Source organism: Acanthochromis polyacanthus, chromosome 16 (assembly GCF_021347895.1).
Source record: "Acanthochromis polyacanthus isolate Apoly-LR-REF ecotype Palm Island chromosome 16, KAUST_Apoly_ChrSc, whole genome shotgun sequence".
NCBI lineage: Eukaryota > Metazoa > Chordata > Actinopteri > Pomacentridae > Acanthochromis > Acanthochromis polyacanthus.
Genome location: NC_067128.1, coordinates 16,569,330 through 16,588,813, shown reverse-complemented (window position 1 = coordinate 16,588,813; position 19,484 = coordinate 16,569,330). Strand labels below are relative to the sequence as shown.

General features: G+C 39.8%; 1 protein-coding gene across 1 annotated transcript in view; it reads left to right on the top strand.

The window, feature by feature from the left end:
- Positions 1-19,470, top strand: part of slc30a2 (solute carrier family 30 member 2) — a 32,470-nt gene extending 13,000 nt beyond the window's left edge. Inside the window, exons 2-8 of the mRNA XM_022192698.2 lie at positions 2,467-2,678; positions 4,091-4,237; positions 5,908-6,061; positions 7,973-8,192; positions 8,757-8,862; positions 10,459-10,593; positions 12,521-19,470. Of these exons, the coding sequence (XP_022048390.2) occupies positions 2,467-2,678; positions 4,091-4,237; positions 5,908-6,061; positions 7,973-8,192; positions 8,757-8,862; positions 10,459-10,593; positions 12,521-12,666 (1,120 nt within the window). The 3' untranslated portion in view covers positions 12,667-19,470. The remainder of the gene's footprint in view (positions 1-2,466; positions 2,679-4,090; positions 4,238-5,907; positions 6,062-7,972; positions 8,193-8,756; positions 8,863-10,458; positions 10,594-12,520) is intronic.
- The last annotated feature ends 14 nt before the right edge of the window (positions 19,471-19,484 follow it).

Sequence of the window (19,484 nt, the reverse complement as noted above, 5' to 3'; positions counted from 1 at the left end):
GAGGCCAAATTAGTTTTTTCCACCTCATTAGCCATATCATCGCATCCCCCCGCCTCATCACACATGGCAAGAACAGCAACCTGGCTGTGTGTGTCTGTGTGTTCGATACAAATGGTAAAGTCAGCGTTTTCTTTTGCTCTCGTGAATATAATCCTGTCCAGTGTCTGTGTTGTCAGAGGTGAAGTATTTGTACATGTGTAATTCCCAGGATTACCACTGAGTAGTCCAACATTCAGTCATTGTAACCAGATGGAGACATTCAAAACAACCCCCATCAGGAAGATATGATGCTGTTTGAATAAAAGCCTGCTGTCTTTATGGAAAAGCACTGATTTTCACCTGAAAGACCTTAACTAGAAGGTGCATTATTCATTTTGTTGTTACTGTTGTTTTTTATATGGATGGTAAAAGTGCTATGTTTACCAAGACAAGCAGTAGTGATAGAGCAAAAACCTTAATACCTCTAAAAGGAACAGCTCAACATTTTGAGAGCTACCTTTATTTGCCTTCTTGCAGAGAGTCAGGAGAAGATTGATATCCCCTTTATATCTGTATGGTAAATAGGAAGCTTTCGCTGGCAGTCAGCTTAGCATAAAGTCCCTCTGGTCATTGATTTACCCCTAAAACCTCATGTCTGTGAATCTAATTCCTGCCTTAAAATGGCTTACATTTCTGGATTGGGATTTTGATCCCACAGGATACAACACAAATCCCATGGAATTGGTGGTTCATCGTTAGCTAAAAACATATTGTGGCACCTTGAATTTACAGCAACCAGAAGGATGGAGTCAACAAATATAGTTAAAAAGAAGACTAAAGCTACACAAAAGCAAAGCAAGACAATTTTGACGTGTGGACAAATTTCCCAATTGTTACTCACAGAGATGGAAAAAAATGGTTACAACAAATGTGTAATATCGACTCATATGTGACACCTCTGGGTTGAGGTGACACGCCTGTTAAGTTGCCCCCAGTCAAAATAGCTCTCCTTCAGAGACAGAGCACAGCACATACTAAACAAATATGTATTTGCTGCTCTAGAATAACTCATTCTTTTGAACATAATTGTCATTTTGCGGAATCAATGGAATGCTTCCTTGCTGCGGGCATGAATGTTTGCGGGAGTAGGTAGAAGGGAATGTGTTCATTGCAGAGTAGGAGATAATGATCAGAAATGAAGACGGTCTCACACAGGGCTCTACTTTACATGTGCAGGTGTATAGTCCCCACCTCTTTCTTATATATGCCCCTCACCACTCGCTGCAGCTTGGACACACCAGCTCACCCATGACTCTAAAATTACTTTACTCAATGCAAGTTGCAATATTGAAGTATTTCAGCCACACATGTTCAGTTCTAAAGAAGGATATACCTCCACTCTGCAAATTTACACGATTGATTCTTTGGGTTTAATACATTTGAAAACCTGGCTGTCTTATTTTGCTTATGATGTATCTCCTATTGCAGAAATTCCCACCATATGGACATGTTATCATAATTAAAAACTTCAATGGAGAGGGGCTGGAGCGCTTGTTTTAACAACGTCTAAATGTTTGCTGGCTATAACTTGAAGATCTTTGCTCTATAAATGAGGAAACTGTTTATTCGGCCTCACTGCCAACAACAATTGATTTCATCAAGTTCGTCTCCACTGGATGACCCTCCTCATCACTTTTCCACTTTAGTGAACATTGATTGCAGTACACTTTGTCAGGCTTACACTTTGCAAACTATTCTGCCTCTTCCAAATTATACAGTGCTCTGTTCCAACATTTGCTCAAAAAAAATCGATTCACTCAACATTTAATATACTGTGGATTTGCTGCTATTACACGATGAACAAACAGCCTAATGCCAACATAGCCACACATTTAATCTGCTGTGAAATCAGATAGCCCAGACTGATATCACTAAGAGACCTGTTCATTCTCTATGAAAGCCTCCTTTGTGTCGAATGTTACTTTTTTTTTTTTTTTTACTGTTCTGATGGTGTTGGGTTGTGTTTGTTTAAAAAAGAAAACACCTGAAAATTAACGTAGTTGTATGATGGAATAGAGGTATGCCTTTTTTCAGTCACATATTCCTTTCTTTTGATTCTGCCCAACAAGTCTTCCAAAACCAAAAACCATTATAAATAATAAAAACACAATTTGTGTACCTTTAGTTGATGGAGGCGACACACAGACGTCAAAGTGTTAACAGGAGCTGAAGTTCGAGTTGTTACTTCTCGTTATTTGTAGGACTCTTTACTCTGAGATGATTAAATAACTGCAGCATCAGACAGCAGCAGGATGAACAAACCAAGACATATCAGGAGATTTCTTAACCCTCATGGTGACATGTGTTCCAACCAGCCTATATACAACATGTGTGTAACAGGATTGATGAAATTTAGCGACGTCTGTAAAAACAGAAAGGATTGGCCATGGCCCTCATCATTAAAATGCACAATCTGTATCCCTGCAGCTCCTTTCCAGACTCCAAAGAGCAGTACCCAGACTTCCCTTTTAAGAATGGAGGCATGTCCGGAGCCATTGAGCTGAAACGACCTGTCGGCAGCCACTGTCATGGTCCCAAAGCTTCGACGTGTGAGGACAGCGTCGACAAGGCATTGGCCAAGAAGAAACTCTACATCGCTTCAGCAGTCTGCCTCGTCTTCATGATTGGCGAGGTGATAGGTAAAGAACCTCAGGAAACAGAGAGCAGACAGTCATTTCTGTCATATAATGTATGTTTACAAATGGAGGAACTACTGCATCCTTCTTCCATTAGCTGTTCGTTGATGCTGGCAGCGCTCCTCAGTGGACCAAAGAAGTCGGTCACCTCCACAACCACTTGATTGTTACAGAAAGCCTTAGGATCTTCAGAAATATATCTTGTTCATGGAAAATTGATTTTGCTACACCTGCAACATCATCATACATTTGAGAAGCAAAAAAAAAACAAGAGAAAAAAGTCCTTTTAAGGCAGATAAAAGCACAGAAACAGCAAGAAATGGTTGAGTTTTGAGCAATCACAAGACTTTGGCAGTTTGCATAGATCCCTTTCAGGGCACATCAGGCTACCTCCAACTGTGGTGGTGTTAAGTCTGACAAAAAGTCTGATCCTATGGTTGAAATGGTACATATATACATCCTTAAATGTTCAGTTCTGTCTGTAATTTTGGTACAACATTTTGGTACATTCTGCAAGTCGAACAGTGACTGGCAGAAATATATTCGTGCTTTAGCAGTGCACCAACCATTGTCCATCAGCTACAGCACACTAGCAGGGTTCAGAGGTTTAATTTTTACAACATATTTTGATCAACCATCCTGCATCCAGAACTTGTCATTTCTCTTTAGACACTATAAGGTTCAGTCAGTCATCCCCTACCATCCCCTCATTTGGTGCTTACGTTTACACTGAACATAACCACCAAACCGCCATCACTTTTGTCCAGATGTTGCATTTAACATTTACATGGCATGAAACAATATTGCACAGTACAACCTGATATCTTCTGATGGGAACAAAACCCCATCAAAAGTGATCATGCAGATATTAATATCATCCTCCTTTAATGGAAACACATAAGTAAGGCAACAACGCAATGCTGAATTGTAGAGCAACTGCTAATTTCTGTCTAAAAAAGAAACTATAAAGTTCTAAAAGATTCATTTTTCAGTCTAACTTTTTTAGTGCATGAGTATAAAATGGTGTCTGACATTCACTGGTGACTGCCCACATGTTTAACGTTATATTAAGGAATTAAATGTCTCCTTTACTTGAGTCAACCAAGAGCCCTGGTGTTAATACGAAATGTCACGGGTTGTAGTTGCTTTAAATTACAAGCTTAATCTACCTGTAAAAGGCTAAAATAGGTGTGATTAAAAGCTGAGGATGTTATTACTCAGAGGGTGCTCTCATGGCTGCTGAGAGGTGACACTCCTTGCCAGCAAGTTTTTAAAGTCAATTCTCTTGGCGTGTTCTCACTAGAAAAAGCATAAAACTACCATGACTTCACATCTTGCAGATTTTAAAAAAAATCTGTTTTGTTGCTCGTTTCATCTTTTTAATTGAATTGATTTGATTTCCTGGTTTCCTACAGGAGGCTACCTGGCCCACAGCCTGGCCATCATGACGGACGCAGCCCACCTCCTGACAGACTTTGGCAGTATGATGGTGAGCCTGTTCTCGCTGTGGATCTCCTCCAGACCACCCACCAAAACCATGAACTTTGGTTGGCACAGATCAGGTCAGAACGAGAGTTCAGATTCGTCTGAGTGGCTGGATGAATGGAGAACAGATGAATGGATGTAAAAATGTTTGTAAAAGCATCTACTGATAAACTGGTAAGGGTTAAGAATGGCTGAATAAAAGAGTGATCATGAAAACAGTCCTGGACAAACATCCTGACCAGCATTTAATCAGTTTATGAATGTGGATTTTTCTTTTTAAAGCAGCTGTCGCCAAATTATAGGTGATTATTTGTTTGTCTACAGCTGCAGCACTCCTCTGCCGTTACTTTCCTGTGAGAGACATCTGTTGGCGGTTGTTGAGCTGTTCTGACAATGAAAAATTGACATTATTTTTTTACAATCCTCTTCTGTAAAATGACGTGCAAACAATGTGTATAAAACCATAAGATGGTATGACACCATCTGTATGGAAGCATTCAAAAGCACTTGAATACTCACTTCACTAAATGAAAACAAACTGGAGACATTACCTTCCAGTTATATAAATTTTAAAAACTTCAAAATTTGCAGGCAAGTTGTGAAGTGTTCCAAATTCTGTCCTAAGCCTGTTGTATAATATTGTGTAAATGTGCCAAAACCATCTCATAACCAGGGCCAGGAATTTGAATGTGCTTCAGAATCTCATAACTATGAGATGTTCACTGTTTATAGCTAATTTGGCACACTACATTTCTGAAATGACAAGTTTAAGTTAAAAAACAAGGCTCAATTTGTAGCCCACGGTGTAATATTGAGGAAAGAGTTAGAAGACTTCAGAACTTGGCTTAGAATCTTCAGGTTGGAAATTCAGTGACAGCTGGCATTACATTCAATGATACACAGTAAAAAGAAAGTGTTAACCTCAAATTTTAGCTTCAATTTCCATAATGTAAAAAATATAAAATAAGATTCATGCTATAAAGTTGACACATGTCCATGCTGACACTCGACTTCCTGTTTCTCGTTGAAGTTTATATCTGTTCACATAATATTTTCCAAAATTCTTTGTCGGGGACAAAACATTATGGTGTTGCAGCTCAAATTCATTATAATAAATCAGGTAGCTCCACCACCTCTGACCTCTCTGGCTTTGATTGATTACCACTATAACTTTTTCATAATTACAACATCTTTTCTCCTAATTATGAGAGAAAAAGTTCGAATCACAAGGCAAAGTCTTGAGTGTTTTGCCATACATCTGACCTTAGTAACTGCTTTTTAACGACATAGTTGACATTTAGCAAACTGCACCAATGCCTTCTTGTGAACCTAGAGGAGAGATGTACCTACAGACACAAAGTTTCAACTTTTTAGTTGAGTTTTTGTCTCATCTGCAGAGACTGTTACCATTCTCTAGGAGGCCATTCTCAGTAGTAGTGCTCTACTAAACTGTGGGGGTGTATTAGAGGGCCCCTCCAGGACAGGATTGTTGCATTTCTAAAGTACATGAACGGTGATGAGCCATTCACAAAAGCTGTAGACTCCATTCAGAGCTATAACACAACATCACATTTATGCCACCTCTATTGTGAGTCTGCTGTTCAAAGGGTCTCAGAAAGATCAGGTCAGTTACTTAACTTAACGTCCTAATACAGGAGTCACATCGAGGTATGCTGCCTTGAACTGTGTGAGCTGTTTAACTACATCATTAAAGTGATGAGGACTCCTGCTTCTCTTCCCCCCACAGAGATCCTCGGGGCCTTCATCTCAGTCATGTCCATCTGGATCGTCACAGGAGTTCTGGTCTATTTAGCCATCGAGAGGATTGTGCGCAACGACTATGAGATAGACGGCCACGTAATGTTGGTCACTTCTGGGTGTGCAGTCATCGTCAATATTATGTGAGTGCTTCTCACCTTAATGGGTGATCAGATAGTACATTACAGCTCGTAACTGTCTGATTCCAAATGCATGTCGCTGTAATGAGGTTTAATTTAAAGCTGCACACTCCATGACAGTGCAAAAAATCCTATTTGAAAACTATCTTCCCTTCATATTCAGCAGGTAAATATTTCTTGAAAGATCCTGATTTTTTCTAGGAATTCTAGCTTGGTATGCAGCTGTGTTTAGTGAAACAAACCTGTCCTCTGAAGCCTCATTAACACTCGCTCAGCTGGGTTTGCTGCTCAACTTGAAATGTTTAATGAGAATTAACTCAGCTGTAACTCTGTATTCAAAAGTACAGGCAGTTCAAGTAGTCTTTAATCAGACATCCAGGCCTCCATTCTCAAATTAAAGAGAAATTCTTACAACTAAATGCCCAAAAACAATTCAAATAACTCACCAAAGTGGCAGCTTGCTCCTGATTTTCCTTCTCTGCCTCTGTGCACTGTGATACCCTTATTACAAGGGTCTCACACTTTAATACTCAGACACTTTACCATTCTGTAGGGTTGGTGCTGTGATTCTTCAGCTTTCAAACATCCACTCGTTTCTATCAGTCTGACAGCTTCATGTCTGAATGAGCAATCTGGTCAGTTTTTTGTAACAGTTGCAATGGCAATCTTACTGGGTTGGACATCATAACATCCATCCATCCATTCTCTGTACACCACTTTATCCGCACTAGGGTCGCGGGGGTTGCTGGAGTCTATCCCAGCTGACTCGGGTGAAGGCAGGGGACACTCCGGACAGGTCGCCAGTCTGTCGCAGGGCTACATATACAGACAAACAATCACACTCACATTCACACTCAATTAACCTCAGTATATTTTTGAAAACCCACGCATGCACAGGGAGAACATGCAAACCCAGGCCCAGGTCGGGAATTTGAACCGGGGATCTTCTTGCTGCAAGGCAAAGTGCTAACCACTAAACTACTGTGCAACCCCACATCATAACATTTCTGTTCAATCTCAAATCTCACATTAAAGGTTGTGAAGTCATGAAATGTTTGACTTCTCCACAAAATCATGATACACAGTTGTATGGCACCTGCCTAGAAGGCAGTTTGGCACAACCTCAAACAAAAAATGAGCAGCTTCCTATTTAGCTCACCATTATTTCCTGAGCTGCTTCTGGTGGAGTGACACTTTCCTGCGTGTACTCAGATGCTGGAAGGGGAGTCCTGAATTCAACTGTGTGGTGTTTTAGTGTTAACATTGGCCACAAGTTGTGGCAACATTACTGCACTATAAATGCAAAATGGCATTACTGATGATGTCTAGAAGCCATCGAGGCTAATGTTTTAGCACACAAACAAAGCCTCAGATATAAAAAGACAAAGAAAAACTTGATAGAAGTAATTTAGCTAGAAGATCCCTGGTTTGTGTCCCGGCCTGGGCCTGGCATCTTTCTGCATGGAGTTTGCATGTTCTCCCTGTGCATGTGTGGGTTTTCTCTGGGTTCTGCAGCTTCCTCCCACAATCCCAAAACATGCTAACATTCATTGATAACTCCAAATTGTCTGTAGGTGTGAATGTGAGTGTGATTGCTTATCTCTATATGTAGCCCTGTGATAAACTGGTGACCTCTCCAAGGTGTCCCCTGCCTTCACCTTAAGTCAGCTGGGATAGGCTCCAGCATCCCACAACCCTAATGAGGATTAAGCAGTTTATAGATAATGGATGGATGATTTAAAGCAGGCTTCACAGTGGCTTGGTGGTTAGCACTGTTGCTAGCTAGAAGATCTCCAGTTTGCGCCCTGGGATCTAGGACGGATGGAACTCAGAACAAGAGTTTACATGAAAGCATCTGTTTCTTGGGTGCCATTAAGCAACACAACTGAAGTACTTCTGTTTGTCATTTAACAGCATGGCCTACATCCTCCATCATTCAACCACCTTCCACGCTCATGGCAGCGGATACCACCAGATCGATGAGGACGGTCAGAGCCCCGTCTCTTACGGCCACAGCCACACTCTCCTCAGCGGCCACGGCAACACCAGCGTCCGCGCCGCCTTCATCCACGTGGTCGGAGACCTGCTCCAGAGTGTCGGCGTCATGGTGGCAGCAATCATCATCTACTTTCGGGTCAGATATAGATCACATTCATGTTAGGGTGAGACTGAAACATCAGTTTGCTGACACTGGCCTTTCAAAAATAATATATATATATATATATATTGCAAATGATGGCCTATGAGATGCAGCTTAACAAGCATAAATACAAGATTTTTATGAGCTTCTATCAATTTATTATCTGAATGCTAAATGCAAGTGATTTGCTGCAAAGATTTGGGTGAACTAAAAATGCATTTATTAAGGATTTAGGATTAAATTTGCTTTTGCATTTTAATAGAATATTCTTTGTAAGACACATCTTATTACCAAAAGTAGAGACTTTAGTGGGTTCTTTGAATCTGGCTCTGAATCTCAAGTGTCACTTGCAGAAAATGGCTAAGAAAAAATGAATCCTCTCATTTATTTAGAGTCTTGTTTGTTATGGATGAAAGGTTAAGCATTTTTGTCATCATGCAAGATGTTCACTGTTTTTTCTGCCTTGAGCATTTTAAAGCCTCGTGACTGAGGAAAACACCATCTGATGTCTCTTTACTCACTCTGTCAAATCTCTATAAGCTCTTCTGACTCTTTCAGCCAGAGTACAAGGTTGCAGATCCCATCTGTACCTTCCTGTTTTCTGTCTTCGTCCTCTGCACCACCATCACCATCCTCAGAGATGTCTTCAGGATACTCATGGAAGGTACCTTCTTCTTTTATGTGTAAAACCCCTCTGGTGAAATCAAGTTTTTTAGTGTATTTTTATATGGTAGTAGACATATAATAACTGAAATAAAGTCCACACCATATCTGAACATTTCTGTCTTGAAACTTCAGTCTCAGAAGACACAGATTCAAACCCACATACAGCCTTGGATAAAGATTAGCTGCTTCCCTCGATTCTTTTGCAAAACTGAGATAACAGTTCTGTTTTAAAAGAAATAGTTTGACATTTAGAAAGTGCAGCACTTAAATGAAACTGCAGCCTGCGGCAGGTTAGCTTATCCTAGCATGAAGACGGGAGCAGCTAACCTGACTGTCCAAACTTAGAGTAGATTCGCATGAAAAAGACACACAACAGAGTTGAATCAGTCTTCTTAGCTAACTTTTGTCTAGAAAGACAAAATGCATACTTTCCTGAATACTGAAGTGTTCCTTTAAGATAATCTGAAGTGATATTTCTGACCAACATACAGCTGTTTACCGCCTGCAGCTGTGATCAAGCTGTTAAATTCTGACCTGATCTGACAAGGTCAAAATCACATGATGCTGAAGGAAGTCATGTCATGTGTCTTGATGTGTAAAACAGACTTTTATCAAATTTGGAAGAAGTACTCACATCTGTTACTTAAGTAATAGTACCATTATGGCAATATAAAAATTCTCCAAATCAAGTAAATGCACTGCATGAAAAAGTATTAACAGCAAATGCAGTTAAAGTATTAAAGTAACCATACTGGCTTGTCCCTCTGATTATTATTCATGACATTATTAGATCATTAATAGTGAATGGTGAATGTGTCAGCAGCAGGTTACTGTTGTAGCTGCTGCAGGTTTGAACTAGTCTATATCCAGTTTTATATGCAGGAACAGCAGATCAATGTAAGGGCCCAAACATGAGAAGGTGAACAATTGGAAAGAGAAAAAATAAACTTATGATACACAAATCTGTGATCATTTGAACATTTACTCAAATGAAACCATGCCAGAGGCTAGGTTTACTGAAGGTGTTAACGACTCCTATACATCTAAAATGTGAGTCCAGCTACACACTGGTTTTTGTGAGACATAAGAAACCAAAAACATTGACAACTTCTCGTTTAGTCTTAAACAATGTGTTCTGTCTTAAAATGCATAAGTTATGTTATATAATTATTTGTGTAAAATTTTCAATAAAAATCTAACTAAAGCTGTCAGATAAATACACTGGAGTAGAAAGTACAATGTTTCCCTCTGATACGTAATGAAGTGGAAATACTTGAATACAATTACCTCAGAATTGTACTCAAGAAAAGTACTGTTGTTTGTTTGATGTAACTCCATTATGAGTTAATAACATTATTGGCAGCAGTAACATTTATACCATGAATCTAGTCAAATATGTGTACTCCTTGTAGGCCTGAAGGTTGGTTTAATAAAATATATTCCAGCTTTAAATGTAGTAGTCGTACAAAGCTACCTAAGTAGACTGAAACTCTCCCGTCTGTATCTGTTGGATGTTATCTGAAGCAGTGTTTGTGCTCCACAGATTCACAGGGGGGATATGTAGTGAGATTATTTGTGATGTCTTGTGTTTCAGGGTCTCCTAAAGGAATCGAGTTTAACTCAGTGAAGGAGGTGCTGATGACTGTGAAAGCTGTGAAATCCATGCACTCTCTGCACCTGTGGGCTCTGACTCTGGGTCAGTCCCTGGTTTCTGTCCACCTAGCCGTAGGTAATGTAACACTGATCCACCAACAGCAAACTGCAGCAGAGCACAGAGAAATGCACCGGACTTAACTAGAGAACTAATAGAACAGTATCAAAAACAATTAGAGCCCAGATAAAGCTACATTCACGTCTGATAGAAAACAATAAATCGCGGTTAACAAAGATAGATGAGAAAGATCTGTGATAGCGGCAGCACAGAAATGCATTTTTATAAACATTTTTGGTGATTTGCTGGGGAAAATATTTTCAAGCACAGATGGCCTAAAAAGGATGCATGACCTGAACTGAACTTGCACAAGAGAACACCACATTCTGTTTTAAAGCCTTCAGGGCAGCTCATTTAGAATTTATATGAGCTGACCTTATTGTCACCAGACGGACCTAATACATGCTATTTACTGAAGCGATGAAATTGGAGCATTTTCAGTGTTTCACAACAAACTGATTAATGATCTGTACAAAGAAGATATTAAATATCAAAGACGTGTCATGTTTCAGCTTCAATTGAAAAAATACCAAGGAATGCTAGACAGATTTACCCCCTCAGGGGTCCTCTAGTGACCCCCACTATACTATTGGTTGCATTATTACACCAGATACCAAGATACCAACCAGTACTCCAGAACTGAAATGATCAATTGCTAGAAAGTCGTTTTTGCGCAACCTTATGCTCTTATACCTTCAACAAGGCGCAAAGTTGTGCTTTCCATCCATGCTGTCCAAAATAATAATACATTTTATACATAATATACAGGATATATACAGTATGTAGATAGGACTTTGAAGGAATTTAGTAGCTACACATGATAAATCAGTCTCACTGAATCAGTATCCAACCAAGTGTGAAATATTTCCACAATCTCTCCTTCAAGTTATGGTGTTAAAGGCATTATAGAGGATGTTTTTTTTGTTTAATTTGTCTGATTCACATAAAATGAATATACTGAGCTTTAGTGGACTTGTATGTATGGTCTCTAAAAGAATAATAATAAAAAAAAAACTGTGGACATGGCAGGACCTGAAAAACATCAGCCAATCAACGTGCTCGGACCGAGGCGTTTGCTTTGCTCCCTTTCCCGTCAATCAAAAATCTTCAGGCTCAGGCCTAGTTACGTAGATTACGTACGCCTTGGACTTATGTGTTTTGTGTATGTGTTGCTTTGGTATAGCTTCGTAGTTAGCTGGCGACTTGTTTTGCTCATCTTTTTTACATAATGGCGGATAAAGATCCAGGGGGACCCAGCCGTAAAAGACAACTTCATGCGTGCTACGCAAGTTTCTGGAGGGGGGCGTTTCTTCGTAAATGTTAAGAGGGGGGAGGTTAGAGGGGGGTGAGGGAGAGGTTGTATGTGCGCATGCGCATGCTACGTTCAAAGTCGTAGGAAATTAAATCTCCTCTAATGCCTTTAAATAATGATCATAGAAGTATTTTTTCAGAACATTATGATGGCACAGTGATGCTGACCTTTGACTTTTTGTATATCAAATGCCATCACTTCATAGTTTAACCTATCAGACATTATATTTATTATATCGTATTTAGCTCAGTGACAAGCTCCATGGCAATGCTTCAAAAAGTGAATTGATCCCCATTAACCCCATGTTAATGTCCAGCTTTTCAGCAGAAATGAAAATGTTTGGAATCTGGTACAAATAAACTGGTTTGGTTTCCGCAACAAATTTCCTCATTCATGACAACTGTACCGGAGTAGATTTTCATATAGTGACAGATGGAGGGCCTTCTTAGGATGAGACTAAAAATCAGGTACAGTACATATCACAATGCTCAAAGTTTTCTGTGTGGTAACTTCTAAAAAAACAAACTTTATAACCCATGAGCTCAATATAAGATAAAGGTCCTGAAATTAGACTTTGCTACAAATGCTACCTTTCTTCATTCTGCTCACTGTGTTGTTTTCTCTTCCTGTCAGAGGAGGGTGCTGACCCTCAGTCGGTGCTTCAGGAGGCCACCGACCTGCTCCACACCAAGTTCGGTTTCTACAGCATCACCATCCAAGTGGAGCTCTATTCTGAAGACATGAGTCACTGCTCTAACTGCCAGGACCCCAGTGACTGATACCACACTGGACTGGACAGGACTGGACCCAACAGGACATGTAACGGCTCAGACACATTGTCATTCTCTCTAGGTGGGCTGGACCACAGTTCACAGTTCCTGTTGAAGGAGTAGGAGGAGTTTTAGTAGATAGTTGTGTTCACTTTTAACTCATATGAAAGTAGACAGTCAGATCATCCATGTGCTGTGTACGCCAATGCTGGAGCTCCATGCTATCATGCTGTCCTTCTCAAAGTCCCATTTCATATGAATTTTTGTCAAACACTGGAACGGTGTTTCAAGGAGAATTGGGGTGAAAGTCTTTGCTGGTTTGATTCAGTGCTGGAAATCTACCAAGACTTAAAAAATGGGTCCCTAACTGATAGGTTTGCCAGAATGTTGACTTCTTGATTATTGATCAGATTTGCCAGCTAGCAGTTATTTGACTATAAGCACAAACTGTTCTATTACTGCAGGAAAATAACAAACTAGCAACATGTTTTTTCTCTTTGTGCTTAAATGAGTTCTCCATGCAAGACGTTCCGGGCTATAAAGCCTGCATTACCATTTCCATGATTGATATTAATAGCAGTGGTCCACTGTGAGCACCATCTGAAGCACAAAAGAAGAAATCTGACCAGGTGATGCAGCAATGAGGGTGATTAAAACACCATTAAACCATTAAAACAAGAGGAAAATTTTATTTATGGAAGACTGATAATGGTTTTTATTTTCTCTGACCTCTAGATAATCTATATTATGAGCAGTCACTTTAAGCCGTGCACAAAGGCTTCTAATTATGCAACTATTTCAGTGCAGAATACATTTTAGTTATAGTCTGTACAAAAACCAAAACACTGCCAGATACTGCCAGATATATACTACGGTACTTATTTCCAAACAGCCCTACTTATTACACAGTAGTACTGCAAATCCTAATATATTAGCATGGAGCACAAACCCTCATTCGTGTCTCTCATCTAGCACCTTACATTGGAGTCACAGAGCTACACATCCAAAGTTGTGAAATTACCTTCTATCAGGCCCACTGTGGGATGGGGAATATGCATGAATTTGTCCCAGTGAATTGCGGTGACCCAAGCCATGATTAACGGTTGACCGTAAAATAGAAACAAGTCCAACAAGTGGATGAGAGGCCCAATTAGGAAAAAGATGTCTCCTTTATTAGTCCTAGGCAACCATTCAAAAGTTTGGGGTTACTTAGAAATATCCTTTTTTTTCAATGAAGATCACATTAAATGAATCAGAAATACAGTCTAGACATTGTTAATGTGGTAAATGACTATTCTAGCTGGAAACAGGTGATTTTTAATGGAATATCTCCATAGGGGTACAGAGGAACATTTCCAGCAACCATCACTCCTGTGTTCTAATGCTACAATGCGTTAGCTAATGGTGTTGAAAAGCTAACTGATGATTAGAAAACTCTTGTGCAATTATGCTAGCACATGAATAAAAGTGTGGGTTTTCATGAAAACATGAAATTGTTTGGATGAGCCCAAACTTTTGAATGGTAGTATACATCCTAATGGCTAAGTTGCCTCCTAGTTTGTGAAAGGTCATAAAGTATTTGTTCTCTTGATAATAGGTGTTTAACTCCAGCATAACATATATAAACTGGAGTTGGTTCCATACAGTCAGTAAATAGAGACACCACTACAACTGTTAGTATGGAGCACTTGATCGGCTCTTCCAGAGACACATGGAGGACTTTGATGTCTGATGTTTCAGCGCTAACTTTAATCACATGGCCATCTGCCAGACTCTCACTCTACAATCTGTGGTCATCACTCCATTTCCATTACAAAGCCAGCATGAGACAGTTTAAAAAGTTAAAGCAGCAGTAGGCAGAGATGCTGCTATTTATAGCATCTCACCTGCTCTGGATGAAAGCCCCAGGGTTGGCTAAAAGCTGCTATCACTGTCTAAAGCTTGGAAACAGGAGATCAAAGGCTAGTATATAATTTTAGTCCAGTGATGCCAAAAGCTACTGCTGACCCCAGCTTTAATTTGCTGAAAATTTCACTGACTGTTATTTCATGACACAAATTTGGTGCGCAAATCACAGCAACCTGCAACCCACTGACAAGCAGTTGCCTTACATGGAAGTAAATTACAATACAACTTTTCAAAAACATCCATTTTTTCTTCATGGTTTGTTGTAGCCTTACAAAGATCACACTGTTGCGAGGGATAAACATACAGCAAAGAATAGGATCATTAACTCTTTAGAGAATCTTGTTAATCCATAAAAACTTCACTTCTTGTCTCCACATTGAACAAAAAACAAAAAAAACCCCACAACCGTTATCAATATTGATTGATGAGTGACAAATACAACAACTCTTTTTCATTATGTTGGTACAGCTATTGATGCATTAATTATATAAGGGGGAAAAGTACAACAGAATCTGGATCTATCAGGCTGGTCTTTAAACCTACAGTATCCAGACTTATCCTGAATTCCATTTGTATGCATTGTGTACTACAACTGGCTTCACTAAGTATGTACTGTTACATGTAGGATGCATACAACTGAGACAACCTGCCTAAGCTTATTACCCAAGTGAAATACCATGAGGTATCTTCTGCTGCACAGACAGTTGTGTGCCAGAAATGCATGTTAGTTTGCATAATGCAAAATGCAATCATGCAGATCCTGGTACTTTTTGCATACTACATTGGACACGTTATGTACTAGGACATACTAAATCCTTTTCTGGAACACTACACTGTGTGGATGTATGGGCATTAGAGTGCACTCCACTTAAAATGCCTTAGTCCCAAGCAGCACTTCCAGGGCTGAAAAATTAACCTGACATTAGAGTGCAGTTCCTCAAATGTCCACTTGAGACTGGCTTCAAGAGAAAGTCAATCCCCTTAGACCCTCATGTTAAAATGTCTACATTTACCGCAAAAATAAACATGCTTACAGGAAACTATTTTGATTTCTATCGCTAATTCCCCATTTGTGGATACTGTATCACCCATTTGAATGCATTAAAGCTTAAAGTTATGTATTATTAGGGTGTGGCTGCTTTGAGAGGCAGGGGGGTGCTGCACTAGGAAAGTCTATGGTCCAAACATTTGCATGGCCTTCATCAGCTCCAACTAGAAGTTAGGAAGTGTCCAGCACTGCCAACACGGTGACAGCCAGATCCACCCCACTGAGCTTTACAACTGCACCGAATGTTCATCTATTTTCACAGACAGTCTATGCTTGAACCTCACAGCAAGATGCTGGTAAAAGTGTCTATGTTTTGTCCAGTATTGCAGTGAACTCTGTGCTTCAACAATCTCTCAACTGTACTGTACTTAGTGTCAATATATCACATCACACCAAAGATCTGGAGTCACCTCTGTTTCTGTTCCAGAGAGGTTTGGATGGACTGGAAAAAAGATTTGAGTGAAATTCGAAAGAAATATGGTGGCTGATTAAGTTCTATTCCACTGCCTCAAAACTGAACTCATCAATGGACTATTTTTGGTGGTAGTTTGTAGGTTGTTTGTTGTGTTACCAGCATTCTTGGTTTTAGTTCCAAAGCTGCTACAACTCATCAAAGTCAAACCTGTCTTACACGAGTATCTCGGAGAGGTGTTTACTTTATGGTGGGCGGTGTACTAACATGGACTGAACAGAGGGAAAATGAATGGAGAGTGTCAGATGGAAAAAGCATTGAGCTACTTCCACTGTCAGGTCTGAGTGGACATTCAGGTCTGAGGGCAGAAATGATTCAGTTCTGCAGTCGGACGATTAGTTTCAGCTTCATGCTGTCATCCATCTCATCTATCTCTCATTTCTTCTGCACACATCCATCTACTATATGACTCTGCCTTCCCTGAGCTTCCATCTGTCTGTGACCTGTCCATCCATCCATGTTCTGCAAGTCACGCAGCAGCAATTTTCAGTTACTTTATAGGTAGTACTGGAGTAACTATGACTTTATATCTGAAACATGATCTTACATAAGGCTACTTTTGTGAAATTATTTTTTCCAACAAAAATAAATTGGCTGTAACTTGTTCACAGAGGAAACCAGATACAAACACATGCCATATTCTGTCGCTCCGTTCTGAATAGCTGAGCTAAAGCAGACTGAAATTCGAGAGACTTCGCAACCATTTCGACACATTTGCTGACATTTCTGTAATTCCTACCAAGTGGGAGATATTGTCAGAGAAATATTTTTCCCCTACTCACTTCACTGGCACTTACAAGTCCCGGAGTCAGAGGACACAATGTATACTAAGCAAAAAAATCTAAAGCATTAAGCCTCTAGGGAGCAGGAATGTGTTCACTAAACTCAGCAGTAAATTGTCATTTCGAATCTGCATGTAAGCAGGAATCCGTCAATCCAGCCAGACAATCTAGTTATTAGTTATGCTGACACAAAATCTATATTTGGACACAAGGGAAGCACAAAAGACAAACTGCACAAAACCAATTAAAAGCCAAAATATTCTTTGTTGTTCTTTTTATATCTACATGTAGAACAACAAGGAATAATCAACAAATCTGCAACAATTAAAAACAATCTTTCATGATCAGAATTCATCCTCTGGTGACAATGAATATCTATGACAAGTTTTACAGCAATCGGGCAGTAAAACTTTCCTCTGGCGCTAGATGAATGAGCTTGAAAAGAGTCAGTCCTGTGAAGGGATTTCTGAGATCATATGAGGTGATTGTGTGTTGTCTCTGCTACAGCAGATAGCGGTCGGCAGACTCCTAGATTCAAGAGGCGGATGGGAAGACGAGCATGGAGGCTAAGCACTGAACTGCTATGGATGGGGTCTGCAGCTACAAGTATTCTAGGACAGCCTTTTTGATGAGGTGCTGAAGCCATTATACACCGATCAGCCTCAACATCATGACCACTGACAGGTGAAGTGAATAACGTTGATCATATTGGTACTATGTGGTGGTCTGTTGGAGACCTTAGATTTTGGAATCCATGTTGATGAGACTTAGACACCCAAATCAACATTGTTCCAGATCAAACACAGTCCCTCAAGCAAATGACAATCCTAAATCTCACTGGCCTACCAGTCCACCACATCGTAAAAACATCAAACAATCAGGAACATCTTGGGAACATGACAATCACCCAAGATGTCGATTTGACCTCCAAACTTTCTAGGCCTCATTCTGATGAAGCATCAACAAGATGCAATGGAACAAGTTTGATTCCCAGATGCCCCACTGCACAATCCAGAGTACCCAAAGGATCCTCTGCCAACGCCCTAGTGCCAGACCCTAAGGGATGCCCTGAGAGGTCCCCTTGTCTAGGCCCAATGGTTCAGAGTACCTAAGGAGAACTAACACAATATTAGGCAGGTGGTCATGATGTTATGCCTGGTTGGTGCATTTGTCACTCTAAAGCCACTAAGAGTCCACTGACAAGAACAGTAATTTCACCTGTCATACAACAGAAGGTTTTGGTCCACTACCTCCCCAATTGGTGACTTTGTGTTATTGTGCCACGCAGCAGTAGACCGACAATTAATGTACTCTGTAAGATAAAATTACTGTTTTTGTCAATGGAGTCTGGTGGCAGAAAGTAATATAACAGCATCCCTGTTGGAAAGGTGCGTTCTGATGGAAAAGCAAAGCAGTGAAAATATTCTAAATACAGCTCAATTAAAGTTGTATTTCTTTTTAGCTTCGTTTTAGGCACCTGATCCACAGCAGTTCATTGCTTCACTTCTGTGCAGGTCCTCCTCTTTACTTGTAATATTTCGACTGTCATCTCGTGTAGGTAACATGCTGACTCATGCAATCCTGCTTTGAAGAAACCAAACTGTCCCTCTGAAGCAAAGAGTAAATCCTAAAGAACTGCACAATGGTTTTGATACTAATGCCATTTTGGTTGGAAAGTGACGCTTGGGGTGGTGATCAAGGTGTCACTGTTTGGGTTAATCCTCTGGGGACCACAAACACCAACAGCATGTTTCATATAAGGTATAGCTCCACAGTCACATCTGGGTAACAGGAATATATTTTTTCAATTAGTACACAAGAACAGCCAGCGAGCCGTCAACATGCCTGTAATGTTTCCCAGCTGCTATGAAGTGTCGATGTATTTGCTTTCAAAGAAAGGACAACTGTACATTGTGAACGCCTCTGATCCACCAACTTGCATGGTTGTTAGCTGTTATTCAATATCATGTATTGTAAGAAGTTTCTTGTTCAACTGCCAATCAGAAAATAAAGACACAACATACGGAGGATTAATCAAAGAATAAAATCTTTAAAATTCTATATTTTCACCAATTTTTAAGGAGATCCTGTATATTTACATACAATTTTCCTGGTGAAATAATGCTAAATAAGATAAGAACATATGGATCCGACAAACTAAAAATAAAAGTGAACGTAATGATGACCAATGCATTTTACTGTACTAGTTTTGATATACTGAAGTTCTCCTGTACTGGCTCCAGTGTTTAACTGGAACTTTATAGCGTCAAACAAAAGTTCATTTCATTCCAGAAAAACACTGTTCCTGTTTGTTCACTATGAAAGTCTAATGTTCGAGAATGCTCTGTAATTGTGCTGTTGCTGTTCGTGACAATTATACTTAGTGTGACTGTTGTAAATATGTCAAATATTGTGTATTTTCTGTGTATGATTTTGTGTGTACATGTGTAAATACATTTATCCTCCTTGTACAATCTGTCCTATTTGTCTAAGCGTTCTGGTGATATTGCATAAATCCACTTGTCACATCTGTAATGTTTGATATTTCATTTTTATGTGTGGCAAGAGTTTTTGTAAAGTGAAATAAACGACTGCAGACAACAGCCAAAGACTGGAT